Source organism: Symphodus melops (assembly GCF_947650265.1).
Source record: "Symphodus melops genome assembly, chromosome: 22".
NCBI lineage: Eukaryota > Metazoa > Chordata > Actinopteri > Labriformes > Labridae > Symphodus > Symphodus melops.
In genome coordinates, this window is record NC_136712.1 from 16,066,132 (window position 1) to 16,084,555 (window position 18,424).

At 42.0% G+C, this 18,424-nt stretch overlaps 1 protein-coding gene and 1 long non-coding RNA gene across 8 annotated transcripts in view; one reads left to right on the forward strand and one right to left on the reverse strand.

The window, feature by feature from the left end:
- Positions 1-18,424, reverse strand: part of ptprz1b (protein tyrosine phosphatase receptor type Z1b) — a 73,106-nt gene that overhangs the window by 22,837 nt on the left and 31,845 nt on the right. For all 7 annotated transcript variants that reach the window (XM_079334576.1, XM_079334579.1, XM_079334578.1 and 4 more), the window contains one exon: positions 1,238-1,417. In XM_079334576.1, the coding sequence (XP_079190702.1) occupies positions 1,238-1,417 (180 nt within the window). The remainder of the gene's footprint in view (positions 1-1,237; positions 1,418-18,424) is intronic.
- On the forward strand, positions 11,108-12,721 carry LOC306817613. The gene is made up of 2 exons (XR_013778045.1): positions 11,108-12,045; positions 12,154-12,721. It is a non-coding gene; the product is annotated as an uncharacterized lncRNA (long non-coding RNA).

Below are 18,424 nucleotides of genomic sequence, written 5' to 3' on the forward strand. Positions count from 1 at the left end.
ACATCACATGTCTGCTGTTTGGGACACTTTTAATCTCGACAAAGATTTCCTTGTTAAATGTTGATGAAATGAAAAAAAAAAAAAGTGGTGGGTGAGGAGGATAAAGTGTTTAAATTGCCTATTTGGGATTTAAACAAAACTCTATTAAAGCAATGAGTGGAATTTCAACTCGGTCTGTCAGACGTGCTCCCCCACTGGCTCCATAACGTCACGGTCCAGAGGGGGAACACCTCGTCCCCCCATATTACGCCTCTGTCACATTCAGATTGAAGGCGAAACATCCCAGGGGAAGAAATATTGTGTATTCATAGTGCTAATGAAAACTATCTGTCCCCTTTTTCCCTCCCCGTTTCATATATTGAATCTCATCTGCGAAAACCTCACAGCATCACACTAAATTCAGTTTAGTGAAACTGTGCTGGCCATATTTTTCTTTCATATCATGACAGCTATGCAATTGGTGTTCAAGACGCAATTTCCTCTCTGACTTCACAGAGAAAAAAAAGAGGATTAAGCTGTGAACCATTAACATATAGAGGGAACAGACACAGAGAGGCAGATACACACACACAGAAACACACTCACACACAGCCCAAGCTATATTGGAGAGATGGTGATGATAGCTCAGACAGCTTTCATTTGTTTATCAGGCCAGACATCAGTCGGCCCACTGCTTTCCTCTCAGCGTCTCCTCTCATCCTCCTCACTTCTCTCTCTCTTTACATTGTTTCCTCACGCTGACTTTTCTGTCGCTCAGTTTCGTCTCTGCCTCTTCACGTCCATCTTCTTTCTTCCTCCGCACGATGTCTCGGTACGTCCATCCCTACGGCGGCTGCATCTCTCTCTCTCTCTCTCCCAATCCCTTGATCTTCTTCTTTCATTTTCATTGTCTGACTTGTTTCCCTTAAAAACCTCGCTGACTCTTTCTCTCGATTCCAAAGTGAGATTTACTTTTTTACGGCTTATGTCAATTTATGTCCTCCTCTGGTTGTTACTTTATTATGCACCTGTCTAGGATTGGAAAGAAAAACCCCTCTATCTCACTTTTCTTTGAACACCAGTGGAGTGAAATGTGATTAAATATCTTGCAGGATGTTATTTTAGACATGACTTTCCAAGATTGATGAACAAGTATGAAAAATTCTGCTGGAGATCGTATCATTATAGTCAACTGATTGGCATTGGCGTGGATTGTTACGTGCATCCATAAAAGGTAGTGAAACAAACATCTGCATACCGGTCTTCCCGTCGTTGTGAATAGTGCTGGACTCTGCCGTCAGCTTGTCCCAGCCTTCTAGCTGTAGATTCTGGTACTGCAGCCTGACCTGGGTGAACGTCTCGTCGATGTCCACAGGAGACTGTCTGGCGCTGTTGCAGTAGGGATACTTCTTCCCCCAGTTGCGCTGGTTTAATGCACCTGCATAAAAAAAAAGGAGAGACAGGCAAATTAAATGACAAAGTAACTCTAGGACTACTAATCTAAAAATGTAAAAGTTCCAGGAAGCTTCTGGAAAAACCTTTCGCCTATTCTGTTACCAGAAAGTACACTGAGTCCAGCCGGAGAAACTGTGACCCCTTCAAGTTTTGTGTACAGGTTTTCAAATAATCTCAGAATTTCCACATTGACACGGCACACACGTCGTTTCCCCAGGGTGGGAACTCAAACGCTGTTATGAAGTTGTTCTGCTGCAGTTTGATTATCGTAATAATCATTTAGAGTTCCTCACAAAAAGTTTTCTTTGCACTACTGCTCACTGAGTCTGAGCATATTTCAGTGCTCAGTGATAGGTACACAGGTGGCTAACAGCTAACACTAGCATCCAAGATCATATTTACTAACAATCAAAATCATGGTGTATGTTAGTTAGTGCAAAGACCGCTAACAAGCGAACAATGCTGTGAGATAGTAATGTAAACCTTTCCTGTTATTTGTGCCACACTATAGTATGTGATGGTAATGTCAGCTTAGCTGCACGCTAAGATAAGCTAATGTCAAGCTAATGACTTATCCCTTCGTTTGAACTGCAAATATGACCCAGTATTCCTCTTGGTGAGTTTAACACATTGTTTGAAGCTATTTGTGTTGCATTCAGAAAAAAACAATCTGACATTTAAAGCACACAGCTGTAATATTAGTTTAATGCCCAGGCTGCCTTTCTCTCCAATCAACTGAGTTTAGAGCACAATCTTTACAGAGTCCTGAACACAACGCAAAGACGACTGCCGACCGCCAACCACTGCATACGTTCTGCACATGCGTGAGGTGGCGGTAGTCTTTTGTTATGACCATTTTTACACGCATCACTCGTATTAAAGGTACTCCTAATGGAGAATAATGTCTGATAAAAAGTTGGCTCTGGTGTTATCAGCCAGAAGAGGCGGAGGCAACAAATAAGAAAAGAGCGGCATTAGGGGGCGGCAGTAGCTCAGTCTGTAGGGACTTGGGTTAGGAACCGGAGGGTCGCCGGTTCAAGTCCCGGCACGGACCAAGTCCGGAAACTGGTCTGGTAGCTGGAGAGGTGCCAGTCCATTTCCTGAGCACTGCCGAGGTGCCCCTGAGCAAGGCACCGAACCCCAAAAACTGCTCTGGAGCGCTCGCTGTGGGCAGCCCCCTCACTCTGAGACCTCTCCATTAATGCATGTCACTAGAACCCTGTTTGTGCATGAGTGTGTATCTCGGCCTATGTGTGTGTTCATTAGACAGAGTGAAAACCGAATTTCCCCTCGTGGGATTAATAAAGTATATTAAAAAAAATTAAAATTAAAATTAAAAGGGTGAAAGCAGGGGTAGCTCAAAGGGCTTTCCCGAACCTGTGTCACGACAGAGCAGGAGATAAATGAAGCCTCTGAACAGCCAATCAGAGAGATTCCTCTCACCGACCACCAAGGTTGATTCAACTTGTGTAATTGGTGGAAAAAAGGCTGACGGGTCCAAGTAGGACTGTCAGCCAACGATCTCCTTGGTTTGTCAGGGTCTTTAAATTTGAGGTTAATAATCAAACCAATGACATAAGTATATGAAAATCTCGTCTTGAAACTTGAAAATGATGCAATAATGAAGGATTTGTGCTAGAATGCAACAGTCAACACGTGTACTGGTGGAACAAGTAGGATTGTCAACGGTCAAACTGGAGGAGCAGCTGACTGTTGAGCTTCAGATCTCTGCACTCTGTGTGAGTTCATCTCTTTTATTCACTGCACTTGTATCCTGTAAATTGGGGGTGGGGGGGAGGGGGGGTTTAGGGGGGAGGACGCGGCATGAAATCCATCTTTTGATGTGCTGTGGGTGTCTGTGTGTTGGTGGTGTGAGTGGGTGTGCGTTTGTGTGTTTTAAGAAGACTGTGCTTTTCACATGAATAATTGAAATGAAAATGTAGAGCATCATGACCGGAGGATTTGTAGTCAAACATGCTCCCCCCTTAAAATCTGCTGAATAAAAAACATAAACAGCAGAGAGGGACAAGTGAAGGTGACGCTCCTTTATTTCTGCGCTTATTAAACTCTCACTGAGCCAACATGTCCTGCTAATATCACATGTTCTGACTTATTATTATAGGGAATTTATTATTTATGAGCTCATGTCTGAATTTCAAATTAAATTTAAGTGAATGCAGTGACTTGTGCGTTTGCACGTGTGTGAAAATATTCATGACGGCATGTCACACTATCGTCTGCTATGTTTGTATGCTTTTCATTTATTCATTTCGGTTCACCCACAGTACCTTCATGTTAGTCAACATACAGAGTTTGCACCTGTGTAAAATATTCATTCACAGGATGAAGTCACCTGTACACACACACAAGGACCTGCTGTATAAATCTGTGTGCACGAGTGAATGGGTTAGTGAACATCCATTCATCCATCCTTAACTTCGTCCCTTCCTCCAGTCCTCCTTAAGGAACGCTTATAGAGGAAGTCTTGGCAGCATTTATTATGCTGAGTAATATCTACGAGCTACAACCATCGTGTCATGTATAATAGAGTAAAACTTGAATTTAACAAAGAAACTGTACTACAAAAATCATACAGGCGAGTTTTTACTTAAATAAATCTCTCTGATCTACTTTAACTTACCGAAGAAGGGAAATAAATCATTGTTATGCTTCTTATCCAGTCCTACAGTGTGTGTGTGTGTGTGTGTGTGTGTGTGTGTGTGCGCATTACAGTAAAGTAAAGACAATGGCTCTAACGAGGTCAGAGCAGATGGTTTAACTGTAACTGGTCACACATGACTTAACAGGTAGTGGCGTTACATTCCTCGTGTGTGTGTCATGCTTGTAGGTTTCTGTGTGTGTGTGTGTGTGTGTGTGTGTGTGTGTGTGAGTGAGTGAGTGAGTGAGTGAGTGAGTGAGTGAGTGAGTGAGTTTGTTTTGGCCAAGTTAAACTCAGTGAATCTCCGCTGTGATATATTGCTGCCTGCTGTCAGAGAAATGGGAACAGACTGAACTCTGAGCTGAAAATGGTCAGCTCACTATTTCTGCAACTTCCACGCGTTTTCTATCGTCGTTTCATTTCCTCCTGCGATGCTGCCGATTCGAGACAAAAATGAAATTGTTCAGTCTGCTGAGGGTATTTCTATTTACAGAAAAATCCGCAACCAGACCACCATAAATCACAGCTTGACCTGCGCATGTACAACACTCGAGGGGGATTGTTGCCAATATTTCTCTCCCAGAAATCCAGACAGGTCCAATAACAACCATAACATGACTCTGCAGCTAACTGAAATGACATCAGAACTTGTATTGTTTCATTCTCTCAACACAAACATCAGACCAACAGAGAGTGCATGTTGCCTTGTTAAGCGCAGCCTCCTGTCAATAACAGTGTACCAAAGAGAGCCAACCTGTCAGCTGTCCATCAAATACTGCATCATTGAACGCTGCACACATTTCAAGTTGTATAGACTATTATTAATGTGTGTGGTTTGGAGGAGCAAGATGAGAAGGTTAGACTTTGAAAAATAAGTCTTCTTGTTCAGAGATTCCTCTCTTCTGCTGCCTGTGAGTTCGAGATATATATACAATCGTCTGGAAGCCAGCTCGGGGTGAAAGAGCTAGCACATTTCCATCATGACCTATATTCTGTATAAAAGTGTGAGTACTGTACATGTGTGTCTGTTTGCCAGGGGAAATGACAGAAGGGTTGTCAGTGACCACATGTGGGCCGTGCATCCGCCAGTGTCATGAGACACAGGCACAGACACCAATGCAAACACAGTAAATCCTCTGACGTACCATGGCAACAAATAGCTGACAGTTTGTAAAAATAAAATGTAATTTTTTTTAATTTTTTTTTTAAATAGCCTGAAGCTAGAATTTTCTGTCTGCAATTTAATCCATAAACAAATACACACTCACTCAATCAGTCAGTTAGGGAATCAAATCAGGATGATTAAATATGAAAATGACATTTCATATCTCTGATTTTGGTTTGCTGTGGCTGACTGTCTATATAATGTCGTCTAATCCGGGGAGATCTTTCACAAGACTCGGCACTGAATCTGAATGTTGACACACTGTTCACATCAGATAAAGAATAAAAGTCACAGGAAAATATGTCTTAATCATTTGAACGTAATAGACCGTGTATATTTCAAGCTGAACTATCTGGGATGTTACTTTGTCTAATTAGATAAAACAGTCAAATCTTAACTTATATTTTAAATGTGTATTTTGTTTATTTTAATATCATGGATTCATTGGTACAATGTGAGCATGTATTTGTAATAAACACAGCAAAGGTCAGAATGTACCTCCCTGAGAAACAACTATTTGATGTAGACAATCAATGCTTTGTCATTCAGCATGTGTACACTTAAAGGTGCACAATGGAGTTTTAGTAGAGCAATGTCAAAGTTACAGTTAAAACCAAAACTCTCCTCGGAGCTTTTGAGCTCCACATGTGTTTCTGTGTGTATTTAGTGCATAAAATATAGCACAGAATTGTTTCCCTCCACCAACGTAAACATTTCACTAACAAATCTACATCGTGCACCTTTAAAGAGGACAAATGATCACCTCTTCAAACAGGCCCTGTGCTCTAACTGAAACATCTGTGCTGTGCTTTGGTCAAAATAAAACATGAATCAACTCCCGAGGAGGTTTTGCTCTAGGCTGAGGGTGGCGCCCGTGGGCGGAGAATTTAGGGGAGGGGGGCAGATTTTCTTACCAGTATCCAACTTGTGATGTCACAAGGTGAGTAAATCTGAAACTGAGCATTTTTCTCTGTGTGGCAAAACTTATGCAGCCCACAAACAAAGGACTGGATGGGCTTATTATACATGTAAGGGGCCAGTAGACACTCAGGTTAACCAAATATTATCGTCATGTGTCCTCATAATGTGTCCTCTTTAATGCTCATCGATGGAGGCCTGGGTTTAATGGCATGATGAGGGAACAGCTAGCTTTCAGCTCCCCTCAGAGTAATGGATGACTATTTCATGTTGGAGAAAAACAATGTTTTCATGATTTATTTTTTATTTAGGAGGGACCATTGAATGGAAGATCGATATAAACTATCAGTTCTAGACATTAACTACTCATTCATTCTTGCTTATTAATCACGCTTCACATTGTTATATATATGCAATATTAAACAATGTCAGCACAAACTCCAAATTTGTCTCCTATTGTACGGCTTATATTGACAGAAAATGTGTATTTACACAGAAGACTGGAATTAAAAAAAAGAAAGTAAAGCAGTCTGGAAACTTTGGAGGGAAATGTGGTGCTCCTGCAGAAGCTCAGAGATCAGTCAGCCGTTAAAGTGGTCAAGGCAGAAACCATTTACACCTGCTGTTGCTCTTTTTCTTTTTCACCTCAACACCACGATCATTTCAGCTCACCTCCGTCTCGCGGGAGGAGAGGTGAGACGAAGGAGGAGAAGAGGGCACGGAGGACAAAGAAGAGGGAGGAGAGACAGCAGCAGGGTGCACGAAGATGTGCTGGAAACGAGAGGAGGCGATAAAGAAAAGGTGGAATGAAAGAAAACACGACTGCAGGGTAAAGAAAGAGAGATGAGACAAAGACATAATAGGTGTGGAGTAGTGTGGGAGGAGAAAGGAAGACGGAGAGGAGACGAGAGGAGGGGGCTGACACACTACACAACACTGATGATTTTCATGCTGATGTTCTAAGAAGTTTTTTGCAGAGACGCACACGTGCTGTCTGTCTCTCTCTTCCTGCCCACGCTCACTCCAATTACGCTCCCTTGGACGGCACATACATGCACTCACACACACAAATACACACACACACACACACACACACACACACACACACACACACACACACACACACACACACACACACACACACACACACACACACACACACACACACACACACACACACACACACACACACACACACACACACACACACACACACACACACACACACACACACACACACACAGATGATTTCACCCTCAGTGAGAGAGGTACTGCTCTGCCGTGCAGAAAACATGCAGGATTATTAAATTGAATAATGTAGGGCTCGACTCTTTTTGGGGGCTGTCTGCTGCGTTTGCCTCACTGCTGGCAGAAATAGCTGAATACGAATCAAATATTAAAAGCAAAAAAAAAAAAAAGACTGCTGGTTCAGTTTAAGCCCCGGCGGTGCGTTTGAAGCGGCACGATTGTGTGTCTGGCAGGAAAGAATGCCGGCAAAACGATTAGTTTAACCTCAAATCATGCATCCAGGACCCTCACTTTCCTAACTCGACTAAAACATGTATACAATGAGTGAATAAATGAAACCATCACCCTGAGGGGAGCTGGCCTTGCACGAGAGCATAAACACAAAGGACGGCACATAAAAACACATCACAGCTTCGCGTGATTCAATTTCAGTTAAACACAGTGCAGAGGGCCGAGTTCATGCCGTACAACCAGATCTCATGAAGCAGCTGAACACTGTGTGGTAAAAAGGGTGTTGACTCTTTTAGTCCTCATCCTGGTCACTCTGTACCTCCGGAGTTCATACTCCGACCGCCGAAGGGGATACTGGTCTGTTAAGTAAGAAGTGCTGCACATTTGCTTCCTAGTTTAACCTCTTGACACCTGAATTTGTTTCCAAGTATTAAAACATTATTTTTACATGTTTCTGCTTTCAAGTAAATGCTAATTTAAGTTGAGAATGTTTATTTGAAAACAGCACATAAATAGATCTTACCTAAAAAAAAGCACATACATAGCACTAAACGGATTTTAGTGCTGGAAAAAGGTTCCTAGGTATGTACTGAAAGTGCATCAACCGGCAATGGAGGAACAGTGCAGTATTTTGGCTGCATTTGGAGCGGAAGCGGTTTGATGCAAATTTGCGACAACAGGCGTCGATGGTTAAGAGCTTGTCCAGTTTGTTCTCATATGATAATCCCATTGGCATAATCTATGCATGTGTTGCATTATGCATTATGTTTTAACTGTCAGTCCATCTATCATGTATTGGGGGTCACAGAGATACAGAGCTCAACAGGTCGCCGGTCAGATACAGGGCTGACGGAAACAGACAAGCAGTCAGGCTCGCACCCGCACCCAGAGGCCATTTAGAGAGGTGTAACGGTGAGTCGAGAAGCTCTAAAGCAGCTTCAGCTCCAGCTCTTAGCCTGTCCATAGGTTGACTGAACGTTGGGGTGAGACATGATTTCAAGCATGGCGACCACCATGGATTGGACTGCAAAGCTCCCCCTGCAGGAGCAGATGAGTGACATCACTCAGGCTTCGTCTCTACACTGTGGGAGGCAGCCAGAGGTAACCTACGCATGCACGCACGGGAAGAAAGCCCCTGAAGCCCCCACATGCTTCAACCAATTGACCAATGCATTCAGTTGAAATACTGACAGGAAATCAGAGCGTGACGTTCAAAGCTAATGTTCAGAAATGTCATTATTTTGGCTCCCCTCGTGTGTAAAGTTGCAGGTGGAATCGTTTGGCTGATTTTGCCCTGTACTTGTGTACGTAGTGAATACTGATGTAGAGATAAAATCCTTATCCTGTTTTCTTTTTGACTGTAAACTTATCATGCACGGTATGAGGAAGCTTTATTGAAGTTGTTTGTTTTAAAAAAAAAGGCTAATTTTGCAGCATGCTTGGAAATATCTCGTCTGACACCCCGACACTATTTATTTCAGTCTTTTTTATAACCGACTAAAAAAAACTCCCAACAGGAGCTTTAAAGCTCAATCACACAAACATTCTCATGTCATTCAGTCACTAATCTATTTAATCAAGCAGCCTTTCTAACAGACCTCATTCACAGCATGCAGAATGGGGCCGCACAGCAGGAAAGGCACAGGTGTAATTAATTATCCTAATAAACGCTGTGACTCATTTCGTTAGCCACGTCTCAGGCTATTGTGCCTGCTGGCTCAGTGGTGTGTCTGCTCAGTAACACAAGACATTTTCTCTACTCCTCGCTGTGAAAAGGCCTTTTGTGATTCACTGGGTTCATTATATTATTTTTTTTTGGTAGGAAACACGTGAAACAGAAAGAGCCAAATGCAACAACTCTGTCCCCTATAGAGCCGACACCTCGGCTTGTGCTGCAATAAACCAAAACTGGGATCAAGCACAAATAACATTGATTAGAAAAATGAAGAATTCTACAGCGAGGAGGAAATGGTGATTAGCGTTTTAATCAACCTGTTTTGTTTTCAATGAATCATTACCCAAATGATATGACGTAATCACTGTGATTTGAAATAATCTGACTTTTTGTTTTTGGCACAGCAAGACTTCCCTCCACAACGCAAGTTTGACTCAGTTCTACTGTGAAACGTCTCTCACATTGTTCGGGGCGGCTGTGGATCAGTGGTCGTGCACTCCTAACCAGAAGGTCAGGGTTTGATCTCTTGCAGCAACATGTCTGACGTGTCCTCGGGCAAGACACTAAACACCAAGTTTCTCCGGCTACTTCGTCTTCAGCGTGAGAATGAGCAGGAATGGGATGAGTGACTTTTGATGGTGGATTAACATCGGCAGTGTGTGAATTTGTCGGTGTGACATTCGGTGTAAAAGTATTTGGGTAGTCTGACGACTTAAAGATATGCAGGTTTGCTTTCAGAAATAGGTCCAATTTGGAAATTATAATAAAAGAAGAAGAAGATGAAGATAAATGAGAAGAAGAATCCATTCAAATGAAAAAGAGAAGAATAGGATACAAGAAAACGGATAAAAACTGATTTATATAACTTGAGAAATGACACCACACACGACGTTATTAATGCTGTGAGAGATATCCTTGACTTACCCTGAAACCTCGATACGTAACGGTAGGTTTACTACACTGAGAGAGCGACTGTTTTGTCTTAGCTGGTGTCGTGTGTTTCAATTACTTTCTCAGTTTGCAGTAAAACTCTTTGATTAAAACACAGCAGAAGCCTGAGCAGAAATATAAGAATGGCTCCTTTGTGTTGGGGGAAAGATTTCTATTCTGAAGAGTCGATGTCTGTGACTGCATTCATGGGCGCACGCACACACACACACGCACACACACGCACGCACACACTTACACAGAGTGACATAAAGGAGCGAGTCTGCGGCTGACAAGATCTAAGCAAGTAAATTAATCTATTATGAGTGGCAGTAAAAGGAACTGCACACACGCGCACACACACACCTTCAGTGCAAGCATCAGCTGCCATCGTATCTGACAGTCATTAAGGACCCGTCAGATTATTCAAAAATAAAAAAATAAAAACCTGAGGGTAGGAATCAGAGGCCCTGTGTGCGCTTCATGTGATCTCTAGCAGCCCGTCTAGACGTGTGAATATAAAAAAGGTCTCGGGAGCGGGAGACGACTGAGATCACTGAGACGAGACTCAGTGAGGGAAGTTACTTAAAAATTAACGGTGGCACACTTTCTTTCTGAACAAACTGTTATTCTGAACATGTGACGTGAACGCCAAATGAAAATGAAAAAGGAAGTCAAACAAAAAGCCTCTGCTCCTTTGACTCCACCTAATGAGGTTTATCTTAACAAATGAGTTCTTCCTGTCTATGAGTGAATGCTGACTGTTATGAAGGAGGAGTTCATATGAAAGAAGGCTAAATTAACCTCAAGTGTAAAACATACGGAACAAGAGAATAACGAGAATTCACTACCCAGATTGCATTGCAAAGTGGGGTTTTTTTTCTCACATTTTCTAAAAAAGGAGAAATCTAGATTTTTTTTTTGATATGACATACAGACAAAAGACACCGATGTCAGCATGTCTTACTTTGCAGGCTTTCCACTTCAACCTGAGTGTGCTGTGTGAAATGTTCTATAATTTCAGATCAGAGCAGTTCTTACTGCTCAAACCGATATTACTCATGGAGGCCAAACTGCACAAATGACAGCCTAATTAGCCCAGCTGTATAATGGTGCAAGAAAGAAACAAGGGCAGAAAATGGGGGACGGAGAGAGTGTGTGTGTGTGTGTGTGTGTTTCAGTGCAGAGGAACACAGATACACACCTCTGCATGATTACCTCACGTCTCCCACAGGGCTCCAGGAACAGCCACACAGCCTGAGCAACAACTGGAGCAGAAGAGAAGCCAGCCTAAAGTATTTGGTGACTAAGAGAGCGCTGGGGAACATGGTGGGTTGTGAATACATGCATTTACACAGGAATAAGAGAGAGAGAGAGACAACAGACACATGAGAGATGAGAGACGGGGACAACAGAGGCGAGCAGCTCGCTGGTGGAGAGATGCTCTGAAACCTGCGATCAAAGCTTCGGTGTCCTCCTTTTGTCGTAGCAGGGAAAGCCTCGACAACAGCTTCTAGACCCTCATGGGTCTGAAGCACTCTTATTACAATACTGATCATGAAAAGAACAAAGACATGCTAATGCACACTTACATGGATTTAAATCAACTCAGATTAGGAGTTTCAAAGAGATTACCAGAAAAAGAAAAAAAAAAAACAATAAAGATGTAATGAAACTGCAGCGTACACACTGTAAGATAAAGACTGGCTTTCAAACCACAACACTGATGTTGTAGGATTATATGGGATAAGTATATTTGTACATTTATAACTGATTATAATTGTTAATGTGTGTAGATGTAGAATCAAGAGCCTTTTGGCCCAAAATGTTTAACCCACTGTGGAACCAAAGTGTCTGCCTGAGCTGTGATTATGAACCAGAACAGACATGTTACAGGCGGTAGAACATCAACTGTATAAAAAGAGGGAACTCTATTATACTATAATTACTATATAGTACAGACCACTGGAACTGTTCCATGGTTCGATAACTGTTTGATACGTCTCTGTTTTTTGTTAATTACGCACCACAGGAGCTACTTTAGTTCCCTGAACCCCGTTTAGAGGAACCTTTTTTGGCTCCTGCTTCAGAGTAGGTATCATGGTGGTACGAATGAAAGTCCTCATGGTGTTTAGTTCTCAGGGAAACCACTAGTGGAAAGTCCCCAAAACCTTTCAGTCAGAAAACAACGGACGATGTCAACAAATAGTTTGAAGATTGCAGTTTTGAAGTTTAGAGTTTGACTTCTGTTGTGGTGATCCTACACTAGCTATGTTTCATGTTTTCAAATCCACTTCATTCATACAGTTTGTCAAAACCTGCATCTCTCTGCGTCTCTTTTTTTCCAATACATTTGATCCAGTGTTAAAATGCATATAAATGAGGTCAAATAGCATATATACAAAGAAGGGGTTTGGGTGCTGCTTTACTGAACTATTCTGTACATGGCAGATTTTTTTTTTAAATAACAGAAAAAGACTGTCATATTGAATACAAGCTGTTTGTTTTATTATATATACTGTATAGTATTCAAGTGGCAGAAAGAGGGTCAACCAGAAGGACAAGTGTTTTCAGAGAGAAGGTGAAAGTAAAGCTGTTCTGTGGTATCTTTAGACATAAGTCGTATTCATAAGTGTCTGTCTGATTGTTGAAGAGCTCTCGTTCTTGACTAAACGCTAACACGAGTAGCAGATCTGTTTGATTGTGATATGATGAAGGGGCCAACGATGTTAGGAGATGTGGAGAGAGGTGTAGGAATATAACAAAGTTCATGGTTGATTATGTTTCCCACCGTGAAAGCTCAGTTTGGTTCTTGGATGAAAATGAAAAGATGTCTAGTCAGTTCAATGCTCAGCTCATGTGTCTGTTTGCTGTCTGAGGTCACCCTGTTCTCTGCAAAGGACAATGACTTTCCTCATGCAGCACTGATCAGTTTGACCTGACACTTTCGGCATTGTTTACTGAAAAAAAGATTTGACAATAAAATCTGATAAGATTATTTAATAATACCTGGTGTAGATGCGATAAACCTTTTATCACATCTCATGATCAGGATTTCACATGCAGGTTTCAGTAAGAAGGTAGAAGGAACAACGTGTGCAGTATTATTGGAAATGATGAAGAGAGGAGCTGATTTGTGCGAGGATGCTTTGACGCCTCATTGAAGCTCTAAGGGTCTTCAACCAATGTGTTCAAATCATTTGTGCAACGTTACATTAAAGTCGATAAACTGTAGAAGTATGATCTCTTTAAATGCCAAATCACTTTCATTTTGATCAACTGCTTTTCAAACTTAAACTCTATGAAAAGGTTAGGTCTCATATAAATATATGGGGGGGGACATGGGGGGGGAGAGTTGGGTAGATCTGCACAAGGGGTCGACTCCTGGAACTTAAACTGTGAAAAGTTAAAGACAGATGCAATTTTGGCCATCAAAATGTAAGAGGGTCATAAAGTCATGTTTTATCTTTAGCTTTATGACAAAAGAAAGCATTGCATTAAAAAAAAAAAAAAAAAAAAAAGTTAGGTGGCTTTTTATTTGGAGCCTGTTGCTTCAAGTGTCTGTGAGAAGATTGAATGAAGTGAAAATATTTGAAGTTACCCGTCCGTGACTTTTATAGGAAACAGAAGAACTGCAGAGTAAGGCCCAATGTGTAAGGACTTTCCACCTTTATGACCATGATCTTTGTGTTACATAGCAGTCCAACAGGAACCTTATTCCAATACACTGATATTAAAAGCAATGGATTATGGGATGATGCCTGCCTTGTGGCCTTGTGGCTTGAATCATTACTGGATGATACTTTCTTACACTGACACTCACAGTATCAACACTGAAATAAGAATGGTGGTTTTCCTCTCTATTTCTTTGTCCTTGAGTGTGTGTGTGTGTGTTTACACAAATAAAGCAGAAATCAGGATTATCTTCTGTAAATGTCTCTCTGAGTCATGACTGTCTGCAGTGAGTGAGAAGCATGCGTCCTTCCAGCTGTATTTGTACATGTGTCGGGCGGTGTTTACTTCAGGCTCACACAGACGGGACAGCCTTGTGTCTAAAGAAAAGAAGATCAACATACTCACTGCTTATGTACATTTCACGTGAGCATTTTTAGATCGTGGTCATTCGGTGTCAATTTAAATGCAATGTGAAGCTACGAGCTAACTAAACTTTGCTAACGTTACAATGCAGCACACAGGCAACTGCGGCGTCAGTCGCTCGTGCTTAACGCCTTCCTTTGGGAACGCCTCTGCTCACTGGAGCAAACAGCAGTTTGTTTGGATTAAAAGGTCCCACTTTACAGCCGTTACACACGTAACACACTGCTCACAGATCCAGAATGAGCATGTCCATGATGAGTGGATATATTCCATACTGACATCTTCTGGCGTTTGGTGCGACGGAGCCTTCAATCAGCCTCTCTGCATTAGTCTAATCCTAATGATTCAGCTGTACTGATGACTGGGAGATGAGGAGGTTTTCTTGGAAACAGTTGAAGAGTGTGAACTGATTCTTAATGTGAAAATATCAATCATCTGACGATCAGTCCACTTCTATCCCCAATCAGGTCATAAAGAAGACATGCGTTAGGGGAGGAATCTTACGGAATGATGTGGACTGGCAGATGTAGTTCTCTATAAAGTCTGAATGTTTTGTATAAAGTGTGTGTGTGTGTGTGTGTGTGTCTATTCCCGAGACAAAGCACTGGGGAGTATTGCAGCCTGCATCGCCCCCGGGTAAGACTTGGATCAGGCAGAGAGAAGAGACATGGAGACAGACACAGCCGAGAGAGAGAGAGAGAGAGAGAGAGAGAGAGAGAGAGAGAGAGAGAGAGAGAGAGAGAGAGAGAGAGAGAGAGAGAGAGAGATGGGTACAGAGGTGGAGGAAAAAAGAAACTGAGAAAATATAGTCAACATAATCACCAATGTATTCAACATTCAGATTCTAAAACTCGCTGTTTCCTCGTGATGTTTCTCCTCCACTAATTCTCAACTATTTAAAAATAATAAATGCTGTTGTTAAAAAAAGTTCTACTAAACCGAAGCAGTTTTGTTGTGATGTTTGAAAACGAGTATTTGAAAAATGTATTGCCCCCCCCCTTGCTGTGTTTCCCTGCCAGAGAAAACTCCCGGCTATCACAGTCAACTAACACACACACACACACACACACACACTCTCATAACAGATGGGGCCCTGGGGGGTGTCTTCCAGGCAAAAGGATCCCGGGGCCGCGAAGAGACAGAAGAGAGAACACACGGATGAGGAGCAGCAGGGACTCTTTCCTGCACACAAACAAACGCACACAGTGTACCTGCAGGTTGGATGTTTATACTTTTGAAGACGGTTTTAAGCGACAGAGATTTTAAATTGGAATGAGTGAAGACCAAAATAAAGAAGTCGAGCTGGCACAGATGTACCTGATGAAGAACTGAAACTAAATGAGAGCAACAGAGTCTTGTCTCTGCATCAACCAGAAACAAGATACCATCAGTCAATTTACTTCACCTAAATACAGAATGTGGAAGCAGCACTTTGAAATCTGAACAACTGGCGGGCAGATAAAAAGGACAAAAACACAAACAAAAAAATGAAGACCATGGTTGAGATATTTCCAAATCTGCATTTTGTTCAATCTTAGAGGTGAAATGATGCAAGTTGTAAATGTTCATCTCAAGTTGAGCAGCTACAGAGCTGCTAAAGCTAAGCTAGGACCTAAGCTAAAGCTTGTTAAAGAAGACTGTCAGAGCATGCTAATTTAATCGCTAACAGCTTTTCTTTTTTTTATTTTCTTCGCCCCATCTCTGTTTGTCTTTAACTTGGTAAAACTATTATTTGCCCAGCATGGATTACATAACACACAGATCTTACTGTCTCTTTGTGGAGCAGATTGTTTAAGCCCTCATTCAGTGAGATTTTGGATTCGGACCACTTTTACTTGACTAATTTAACTTTCCCTCTCTGCCTCTCCTCCATTCAGACAAGTTCTTCTTTTTTCCTCAATTCACTTTTTGTCTTTCACTCAATTTCTCCCTCTCACCCCCCCCTCTTTCTTTTATTTCCTTTTGTCCTCTCTGTACTTCTGACCCAACTAAAAAGCCGTGCACGGTGCCTCACAATGAAGTGCGCTTCTTTTACATGTTAATGCTTTTACTCACGGCTCAGCGCACAGCACAAGGCAAGAAACAGAGCTGGTCGGAAAAACAAGATTGTGTACACGCACACATGTATACACACACACACACACACACACGACAGGGCCGGCTACAGTTGCCATGAATGTCCTTCAGATGTAATGATGAGGGTTTGTAGAGTACAGAAAGACAGAAGGAGGAGATGGGCTTCTCCTCTTCATTCATAACAAAGACATTCTTTTATCATTCATGATCATTCCCGACAGAATAACACTTAGTCAAACTGTCTGCGTGCGCCGCAGAATCGATGATGAAGATTTTGAAAGGAGAGAAAACAATCTGCAGACGAAAAAAAACCACACAAGCACGTCTATTATCATTCACGCTGCTTTGAGAGATGCGAGCGGAAACTTGTGGAACAAACACGATGTCAAGGCTGCACTGTTTGTGAGCGAGCGTGTGTTTGGTTGAGTCATTGCCATGTAACAAGTGCATTACACCAAGGCTCATCGCCAGCTTTCATATTTACTGCCGCGTGTAAAGTTGATTTGACGGCAAGTTCAGGCCCATGAAAAGCAATTAGTGACTTAAAGTGGCTCATAAATTAATTCTGTATTGTGGCTCTTGAACTCTGATTTTGAGTGATGGCGTGGCGTTAACTCTGTGTGTTTTTGTCAAGGTAAGATTCCTTTTTTGTGTGTGTGTGTGTGTGTGTGTGTGTGTCTGTGGATGTGGATGTGTAGGGGTGCATAGATAATCTTTGTTTGTTACAGATATATTTTATATTTTGTATTACTATGTGACATTTTTAATTGTAACCGAGGGACTGCAGATGTAAACTAGCTCTGAGCTAACACTTTATGTTTAATATTGGTCCCTTTAAGCTTTAAGCTGCTGAGCGGCACCAGCTTCTAATTTTGAGGCACTTGGATCAATCATTTGGATCACTTTTTTCTTTTCTTTTTTGTAGCTTTTTTAAGGACAGCTGACGAGAGACTGGGAAAAGTGGGGAACAAGTCGAGCTGAAGGTCTTTGCCGATGTACTACATAGGTTCAATTCCTTTTTTAGTTTATTCAACATTATCAAGGCGAAGTTGTTCTAAAAACGCTCAGTGTCAAGCGTATGAGCGGCTGGTTGAGTGAAGTCGAGCCGGAGATTTCAAGCTGGCCGATCAGAACTTCTACGGTTCATTTTGGCAGACTCTTTTATCCAACGCGGCGTACATCCAAGAGAGAGGAGGGAACAACGTCAGGAGGGGAAAACAAAGAGCTTCAAGTGCGATCGGACACACAGAGGCGAACTGTTTTGAGAGCTGTAATCAGCATCAAAGCCATCCTAAGTATCACCGTGATCACCATCATCATCGTCAGTATCATGAAGTGCGGAGGTGTTCATGAAAGAGCTGGGTCGTTAAGGTGCGAGGGGAGAGAAGAAGAAAGAAAGGAGGAAAGGCTCGGTGATGTCTCTATAAAGGATTATGATTAAAGAGTACTGCAGTGACATTTTGGATAAATGGAAGTCGAATAACAAGTATCATCCTCACTTTTCCTGATGGAGTTGGTGAGTTTTTGTAATTTTACTGGATGTCGTCTAACCAGATCAGCCGAACACAAGTTAGCAGGTTTAAACCCCCCTGATGCCAGACAACGTTTACAAGAGGCCACACTGAAACTGCTTTGTTCAGGACTGCACCATCTTTTAATACCTTGTTCTGTGTGTTTTAATCCGAAGCTGGCACGACTTGTTGGAGCCCCTTCCTGCCAAAGCCACAGTACTGCAACAATCAAAGCAGGAGTCAGTGTCTTTGGCAGTTCTAACTGCAGAGACTGTTAACGTTTAAGAGGCGGAGGTCTCATTGAGTACGTCAGCTCCTGATAGAAAACCTGTGAATGCTACAAGTCGTTTGGCTGGATCGTACAGTGTAAAAGTGTTTTTAATGACGTCCTAGTTAACCGCATCAATCCCTTTGGGTTTCAGGTTAATGAGTGTAATAGCTCTGTATTCAGTCCCCTGATGACCTGTTGAGCCAGATCATTC